A 9,476-nucleotide genomic window follows, 5' to 3' on the forward strand; every position below is an offset into this window, starting at 1 on the left:
CTGGTAACGAGAAACCACTTCTTAGGCCGGCCATAAGTTAATGTTCAACCATATTCGACTCCTTTTGAAGGTTGAGTCAAGCAGACAAAAAAATGTTTCATTGCTGAAGGATGTAACCTGCGCTGTTTGCATCTTTGAAGAAGAAAGAAGCCGTATCACATCCGTCAGCTTTATTCAAGTCAAGATACAACTACTATGGTACAGCTAATTTACACCGGTCTATATGTACAACAGCAAATACAGTAACGATATTGAGTCTCAGTAAATTTACAGACATGCCGATAACATCCAGAATCACACACACACTCTCTCTCTCACACTCACGCACACATAAACTCACATGCATAAATCAGTCATGCCAAATACGTACAATGCTCCCAAAAAAAATCTTGACACACGTTGTCAGAAATGTAGCAAAGTTCTGCAAATCAGTTCTTCATCAGAGCATTGAAAGGAGAGCGTCATATGAAAACATCTAGTCTTACAGTTTTGCATTGTTCTCTCTCCCTTTAGAAAAAGACAAAAACAAATATATAGACAGTTCCTTACACTTTGTCATGGCAAGATGTGACAGATAAAGACCCTAATGCTACATGTTACAATACAGATTAAAACACTACAATGGGGAACAAACGGGACGCATCAGAGACACAGAACCTGGTCAAGTTGCATCCAGATCTTTCGGAAACCCGAGGAGAGCTAAAATCGTTTTTAGAAAATGAGATCTACATTTCATAAATTGGTTTTACCTAAAGAGAACAAACTGGGCAACACAAACTAGACACCACGAGGTTGCTCCGAACAAACATTGGGTGAATGTTCAAGGTGTTTGGTTGTTTTTTTTTTTATTTATTAAATTAGAGCAATATTGCTGCAGAGACTTAGCAGCGAGTCTCGCCGTTTTCAAGTTATCACTAAAAATCCTCTCTCTTTCATTAAGAGGGAATGAAACCAAAGCACAACATGGTAACATGATCGCTACACAACCATTCAAACACAGACACATTGTTTTAATCTTTTACACCAACCTCAGACAGAGTGTGTGTGAACGGATAGTGGGGGAGACAAAGACAGGACTGACATGATGTGACAGAAAAACGCTGGGCAGCCTGAGGAGCTTTCCTGTAGCGGAGAGCAACCGCAGGTCGATGTAGGCCACCATACAGGTTTCGTAACTATTTCAAAAACACGTAACCACATAAATACAAATCGCACAGTTTGCCGTTTGTGTCTGAAGATCTGAAGCAGCAGAAAGTTTGGCTTTTCAAGAAAGGATTTTCTCCCGTGTCTCAGGCAGCTTCAGGGCCACCAGGCCTCCACAGACGAGGGCGGCGAAGGCCAGGAAGATGGGGATGATTTTTGTGATGCCGATGAAGGCTGCGAAGATGAAGCTGGCAACGATGGCTGCAAACTTACAGATCCCGTTCAGGATGCCGAACGCTGTCCCTCTGTGCAGTGAGAAAAAGTGCAGGTTTAAGCTCGACGATTGGCTACAACGTGTCGAACAAGGCTGCGCTGCACAAAATGCATATTGTTGCGGAGCTTAGATGTGAATTAACATTTTTTTGCAAATCAAAATTTTAACCGTAAGGTATGCAGGTGGCATTTAGCCCCCCTACATCAGCACCGCAATCAGCCAAACATTCAGTTTCAATTTTGCTGTCTGATTTTACCACGTTATTACTTTAAAATTGTATGAGTAGGGCAACCATAGTCAAAAACAAATGATGTGACATACCACAGTATCCACAGTTGAAATATTTTATAGTAATATATCTCTAGCACTATATCTCTCTATCAGTTTTGTACATCTGGAAACTGAAGGACTGGACTTTGACTAGGTCATTCGAAAATGTCACTAAGCTTTAGTCTGATCCAATCCAATAAAATCGCTCAGTTTAATTTTGTCGTCCTTCTGGAAGACGGACATCTACCTGATAGTCAAATATGTTGCAGCCTCTGACTGGTTTTCTTTCAGGATTACCTTAGATTTAGCTCAGTTCATTTTTCCTCCTAGTCTGTCCAGTTTGTCGGCCGCTGCTAGAGAAAGATGTCTGCACAGTGTGATGCTGCCACCAGATACCAGTGTGTTAGAGAGTTTGTGCAGTTTGTGAAAAGCGGAAGACAGCAGATTAAGTGATTAATGTTTCAGATTTTCATTTGAGTCATTTTTCTTCCATTCTGTTGGTTTACTGCGTAAAATCCATATAAAATCCATTTAATTTTGAAGTGGAAACGTGGCAAAATGTGAAGTTCTAGGGGTAAGGCTTTAGGAGTCCAAAGTCCACTAATAAATGCAAACGTCGAGAATGAGATGGGAAAAACAATCTTTTAGACTTATTTGTGCTCACACATTTGTGCTTTTACTGAATGAAAAGCCTTTGAGGGTGCAACAGACGCCATTAATGTCTACATCATTATCTGGGATAATGAGTTTTGGCTGGAGCAGCTGGAGAGCACACTGACAAGTTTCAGTCATTAGACTAATTTATGTTTTAAGAGGGTGAAACAGCAGAGGTTTCAGTTCTCCTCGTGGTTCCCTTAAATCTCACAATTAGGACATAACATGGCTTGTGAAAGAAATGGGACTTTGCTCGGCACACACAGTGCCCTCCAAAAGTATTCACGCTCCATGAACTTTTGTCACCTCACCACTACAAACCTCCATGTTTTCTATTGCAAGTTTACGAGCCATACCAACACAAAGTAGCAGATTACTGTGAAGTGAAAGTAAAGAGGTACATGCTTTTTATTTCATATTTTTACCAATGAACATCTGTAGGGTGGGATGTGCTTTTGTGTTCTGCCCCCTTTACTCTGATGCCCCTAAACAAGGTCCAGTCTGCAATGTAATAGTTAAGGTTCAAGACTTGACCTTAACCTGTTAACTGTTACAATGGTGTAATTATTTCCAGATCTAAATTAAGTTGAAAATCTTTGGCAAAACTTGGAAATTAATGTTGATCTAGCAAGTCTTGGCTTTTTGGAGATCAGAACACAGAAGATTGAACATTTAGAAACTGCTCATTTTCTAAATGTGCAAAACATAAAAGACTTGCAGCTGTAATTGTATCAAAAGGTGATCCTATAAGCTTCTGAGTCAAGAGGCATCAATACTAATATGCGGCTCAATGTAAGTACTTTATATCACAGTTGAATCAACTATTGAGATGGTTGATTTATCTAAATAGTTTTGATCAGTTTCAAACAGTTGATCAGCACTTTTCAGTTGTCACTGAATATATTTAAAGGGGCAGTGTTAGGTATTTTCTAGGCACATAGTGCCTTTTTATATTACAATTCAGTTGTTAGAAAAATTCTATATACATCAAATATGACGAAAAGTTTTACGTCCCGATTTAATGCCGTGCAATTGGGGATCTGTTTCTTTAAAAGCTCCTGCTCTTTCTGAAACTCCGCCTTCAGGAAGTCATCACAACCTGGCTGCTCTAGTGACCCTGTAACAACCTTAACCAGCGATTCATTGAGAAGTAACTCTTATTATGAGCTCAGTAGATGCGGCAAACATTGAAACAGCAGCTCCAAGGAAGAGCTACATCTTGAAGGCAGGGCTAGGTCCCCCCAGGCATTTTGCAGAGCTGAATGGTGACGTAAAGCTTAAACAAAATACCAATAGCAAAATAATTTTATATAATACTGCCACTTTAATTCCACTGTGCGATGCATTCTGCTTCCACTTGTGGCAAAATTCACCTTCAACAGGCATATGAAGGTCATTTTCTGTTGCATCTGTTAAAGAACCAGAGGTGAACTATACCTTTTAGAAGAGGGGTAAAGCTCCACAGAAATGACTTCCAGCCCATTCCAGGCGGCCACACTGACAGCATAAAAGAGACACTGCCAACAGATTACTGCTCCTTGACTGAAGCTCAGGAGCAGCAGGAAAGTACAGGCTGACGATGCCAGCATAGAACCGCCTGGGAGAAACAAAAGAGACAAATAATCACTGAGCTAATTGCTACAAAATTTGACTTTTGTTCTGTTTCTTTAACCAATTTGCAGCCTTGGACATCATTGTATCATCAATAAACACCCAGATGCAGACACTAAGGAGGATGGTTAATAGTCATCTGCTCTGATGTTCTGCTAAACATATCACCTATTATTCGGATCCTTCCTATCTTGTCCATGAAAAGTGCCGAGATGATGTTGCCAGGTAGCACAGCCAAGCTTCCCAAGAAGCTGACCAGATAGATTACTATGTCGTTCTCCTCCTGGAAGTTTAGATGACAGCCTTTCTTTGGATGGAGGAAGGTGGTGTTTTCCATTCGACAGTTTTTGAACTTTTCCTGCCACAGGTCTGGACAGAAAACACACGCTATTTGAGACGAGACAAAAAACCCCAAAGGTTTTACTTTGAGTAAAGATAACGCTACGTCAGGCTGTGGCAGCACCTGTGTTGTAGAAGACCGTGTTTTTGATCGTGCAGTTCTCGAAGAATGTGTTGGTCGACCTGATGTCCTCAAAGTAGCAGTTCTCAAAGAGCGAATCCTCAAACTTTACGGATTTAATCTCAATGTTCGCAAATCTTAAAAAAAAACAAAAAAAAAAACAGAGAGACAGAAATGGCAAAAAGCTGAACCTTAACTTTGTGGATCTCTGGGTTTATGAAGAACAGTGATAAACGTACTTGTCATGGATGTACTCTCCCTCGCGGTGGACTTGGTTGACGAGGGAAAAATTAAAGTGGAATCGCTCCACGCGTTCCCGATGAAACACTCGGACCTTAGACTCGTACTCCTCATACTGCATGTACTTTATCATGTCAGGGAACCACACTCCCAATCCATGGTAGCTATTACACACACAGAAAAGAAATGTCACACCTAAGCACCTATGTCATTCATGTACCTGAACTGAAAATCTCGGAAAGGCATGAACCTGTCATTGGTGTCTTGCATACCAGTGACAGGAAGAAATGTTCAGTTTAATAAAACAATGTAAATATTTCAATCAAAAGTTAAGGTTAAATTTTAAAAAAATATTCTTCTTATCAGACTTTGAAGGGTTAAAAAATAATTTCAGCTTGTACATTTTTATTTTATATTTTTGTGTTGACACCATGAAGCCTCAAAGTGACCATGTGATGCGAATCTCAAACCGGTCCATGTCGTCCCCTATGCTGTTATTCTACCTGAAAGCCATGCAGAACCACACGATGATCAGGAAAAGGCCCTGCAGCCTGAGCTCTGGAGCAGATAAAGACATCACATTGGCCATCACCTTCAGGAAAGAGACACAGAACATTAAGCCAGTCATCGAGTCGTGCTTTTCATACAAGCAACATTGTGTCGGGATAAAAACAACCGAAAGCAAAGCAAAGGTTTCTGTTTGACCTTTTCACATCTATTGAATTGTAAAACAGAGAGGCTTTGAAACCTGCTGCAGCATGGTCATTTTCCGAACCGTCCAGCGCTGAAAGGCGGTTCCAGTGTCACTCTGGATCTCTATGAATTCGTCCTCCTGGGTTTGTGGAGTTTTAATATTCGTCACCTGTAATAAAGAGACACAAAATGTGTTTTTATTTCTCTCAATGATTGCTTTCATTCTTAGACCTCCGACTAAGTGAATAAACCTGGAATGATTGGTGGGGAGGTGGGGGTTCCCCACCAATCATTGGTGGGGAAGTGGGGGTTGTTCCATCAAACCGTCAATTCCCGAAACAACACATGCGCAAAAAAAAAAAACCCTTCTAAAAGTGGTACATTTTACAAGGTTGACATTTTACAACCTGGACTCTGGAGCCACACAGAGTAAAAACCTTGTGGGGTCTAAATGACCTCTTGTCTTAAGACCGCTGGAAGGTTATTGCTATGCACATGTTTGTGTTGGTCTAAGTAATTAAAATACATTTAAAATACATAGAGAAGTTACACAGGATGTAATGTGAGGTAATGTAAAAATATTCAAGGGTTGTAAATACTTTTGCAAAGCACTATAACCCAACTGAAAGGAGTTACTTATCAGTCTACACCATTCCACCGAAGAATTAGGCGCTTGATTAGTACTTTCTCTCAAGACCTGATAATAAAGATGTAACCATCTTCTTTCATTATCCTTTTAAATTAGTGGTGAAATGTGTTTGGCCGGCCATGCGTGTTGGTGTAAATGAAGGCTTACGGTGAAGACTCGCTCTGGCTCCCCCTTGGCCTTCCAGTTGGTGTCGTGAACCTGTCTCAAGATCATCCATGCCTCATCGTGTCTGGCGTTCTGGAATCCACAAACACATAGACTGTAAAATGACTCTTTAGGTTTCAAGGTCGCTGGTGGAAACCACAAATTGTGTAGTGAATGTGTAGTTTAAATTCCACACACAGTCTACTAAGCATAATGTGGCTGCATGCTGATGACTCATCTGTGCAAGATGTGGATGCTTTACATATACCGCTAACCCCAAAGCTATTTAAAACCCAGGCAGACTTAGGTTTAAAGCAAGCTTTTAGTTTTAGCATTATTTTATTTTTTGGACTGGTAGTGATGTTAATGCTTTGGAGTGACCCAGATAAAAGTACCAACCTGAATCTGTGAAGCAAAATTAGAAATTAAGGTGAAAGCAAGGAGGCCTCCAAATCTTAAAGATTTGTTGTCAACAAAGATAAGTCATCAAAATGCCAGTGAAAACATGCAAATAGTTGGTGAATGTTAGGCTCATATAAGCAGTTGCAGGCTATAAAACGTTAAAATAGATTAAAATATAAAAATAGGCTAAAAAAAAAAACCTGTTCAGAATAATTCACAAAATACATTTCAATGTAAAGAACAATATTATGGGATATTGCCATGTTGATACAGATGTGGTAGTATAAGCTAATATGCTAAGTTAGCAGAAGCTACTAGTATGCTTCCGTAGCAGTAGTTATTCCTGGTCACATGTTAGGAAACTTTTAGCTAAATTTGTCAGGATATAGATATATTAAATAATAATGGCATGTATATTCGTTTGTGCATGTTATGATATTAATACGTTCTGGATATACTATAAGTTTTATACAGATTAAAGTTTGGGTCAAGGGTAGTAGGACTGGCCACAGATTTTCAAGAAGCCATTTTTTGTTTGTTGTGACATTGTGATATATTTATCTGTATAAATAATTTTGCTGTTGTGATTCAGATACATATAATTGAATATTGCACAACAATTAATAAAGTCGAATGTTGTCATTTTGGATTTGTTATGAGCTCACAGTAATACCAGATGTATTTGTCGGCTTTATTGAATAAAGCCGACTTTGGTGCCACGGCTCTAAATAGATGTGAAACAACTGATTGAACCAGATGTTGGTTGTTTAATATGTTATGGCAGAACAAACCCTGCAGCCAAGCGATGCAGCAGCTTTCTACATCCGCCTCTTTACTAATATTTTTCAGGGTTACCGTTCCAACCCCAACTCCAGATGGAGAGGGACAAAACCAGCAATTTGAAGAATGGTTTGTTTGCTGTAATACTAACAAAGAATTGTGTGTTGATCACTGACAAGAGTATAAATTATCTAATCTCTGAGCCGATTAATTATCCATCTTGCCATGTGACACGGTGCTCCATCACAGTGGGAGAAAAGGCACTATTCATCACCAAATTGCTCAGGCATTATTGGGCAGCTTTGCTCCTGGAGGAAGTTTTGAGCCCATTCTTTATTTACGGCAGTGTTTCTTGGCAAAATTGTGAGCCCACCCCCATGGAAAACAGCCAACCCTACGGATAAATGGTCTCAGGAGACCTTAGTTCTTTTTAAGTGCTCACCTTTTTGTTTAAGGATGCTCCTCGTTCCCGATACTCCCAAGCAGTTTAAAAAGGTTTTAATCAAAGAAAATGGGGTTATCCCACTCCTCTGTAGTCCAGTCCTGGTACTTCTTGCAGAACACAAGTCTATCCTTGATGTTTTTGAGAGAAGTGCCTCTAGAGAAGTGCTTAGGAGACAGTCCTAGAACTTGCTCTACTTTATTGGACGCCCTAGAGATTTTGATTCTCCTTTAAGTTATGGATAATGCTTAATTCAGGTGCAATTTTGCTTGCAGGAATATCCGTGAAGATTCCTTGTCACAAGGTGATTATGATAGGACGTACTTTCTCTTAGTGACCATGGTTGAAGAATGATTTCACTCTACCTTATCCTCATTATAAAACTTTCCCCTAAGATTGTAATGATGTGAACAGTTGTTTTCTGTGCCGGGGCTAAGATTTATAACAGGTTTCAAAGGTTTGATGTTCCTTGGCCATCGGTAGACTCAACCATTGGTATATTTTTATTTATAAGGCTATACTAGGACTTCGTCCTTCGTATGTGTTGACCTACATAAATAAAAAGTCCAATGTATGATATTTGCTTCATTTTTACTCTCAGTGCCTAAAGTCCAATCTGAAGTTGGAAAGAAATCTTTTCAGTTTTCTGCTCCGTCTTCTTGGAACCAGTTTCAGAAATGCATGAACCTAAAGGGGCTGTTGCTACTAAATGGTTTTACAGATGTTCTTACTGATTTTGGGAGGGAATCAGCTGTCGGTGAATGTTTTGACCGAGGAATCTTTTAACTATTTTATTTGTGATGCTGTCAACTTTTTCTGCTTTGTTTGCTATAAATGATCTGTAAACTCTGTGTGATGCTCCCAGTTTTGGCCAGGCTTCTCTTGCAAAAGAGATTTTTAATTTCAATGGGATTTTAAGTTTTAATAATAATGCAAAGAAGACTGTGTGATTAATTATTTTTACATCAATATTCATGACTTTTTAATTTTTTTATCTGACTGCTCTTTTAGAAAAACTAGACCCTAATTGCCCCATAAAACCAAAACCTGCAGTGACTGTAAAGAATGAGATTCTTTTCAGCCCTACAGTTGCTAAAAGTGTAAAAGCTTTTAGCAACGACATTCATTCCTAAGATCATATTCTTTTGTTCATCTGGCCCTGGGATCTAACCTCCAGCAGGAAACGTGGACTCTCGGGCATGAACACGACTCCGATGAGTGCAGCCAGGGCCGGGAAGAGACACACAAACATAAACAGTCTCCAGCTGTGTATCTGAAACTGGGTTCCAATGGCGAAGCCCCAGCCTGAAACAAACAAAAAACAAACAAAAATACAAAGTTAAAATTTCAAAAATATATCAGACCCCGATCAGACAAAAGCTGCTAGGATTGTTGTTCAGAAGGAAGGCAGTGTTAGCTTGTCGGGTTAGAGAACAGTCTTGAAGGAGCCTCATTGCTCCTCATAGTCGGCCATTTTGACCTGAGCAAACTTAACTGAACTTCTCCCACTGGATGAAATATATACTGACCTAGTGGAACTCTGTTATAATATTGGTACTGTTAGCTTGTAAAATATGCAAAGTATGTTAATGACTTTAACGCTAGAAAACCTTTTTATTTTTTCAGTGTTAGCTGCAAAATTGTTTGGGCTAGCTAGCTCTAGCTCTGTTCGACACATTCTTTGACCATATCATATATATATATATATATATAT

General features: G+C 39.5%; 1 protein-coding gene across 1 annotated transcript in view; it reads right to left on the reverse strand.

The window, feature by feature from the left end:
- Nucleotides 1–155: 155 nt before the first annotated feature.
- Nucleotides 156–9,476, reverse strand: part of sv2ba (synaptic vesicle glycoprotein 2Ba) — a 26,596-nt gene continuing 17,275 nt past the window's right edge. Inside the window, exons 5-13 of the mRNA XM_008404829.2 lie at nt 8,934–9,067; nt 6,142–6,231; nt 5,401–5,514; nt 5,156–5,244; nt 4,652–4,816; nt 4,416–4,549; nt 4,121–4,321; nt 3,779–3,938; nt 156–1,448 (exon numbers count right to left, since the gene is read on the reverse strand). Of these exons, the coding sequence (XP_008403051.1) occupies nt 1,265–1,448; nt 3,779–3,938; nt 4,121–4,321; nt 4,416–4,549; nt 4,652–4,816; nt 5,156–5,244; nt 5,401–5,514; nt 6,142–6,231; nt 8,934–9,067 (1,271 nt within the window). The 3' untranslated portion in view covers nt 156–1,264. The remainder of the gene's footprint in view (nt 1,449–3,778; nt 3,939–4,120; nt 4,322–4,415; nt 4,550–4,651; nt 4,817–5,155; nt 5,245–5,400; nt 5,515–6,141; nt 6,232–8,933; nt 9,068–9,476) is intronic.

Source organism: Poecilia reticulata, linkage group LG3, assembly GCF_000633615.1.
Source record: "Poecilia reticulata strain Guanapo linkage group LG3, Guppy_female_1.0+MT, whole genome shotgun sequence".
Taxonomy (NCBI): Eukaryota; Metazoa; Chordata; class Actinopteri; order Cyprinodontiformes; family Poeciliidae; genus Poecilia; species Poecilia reticulata.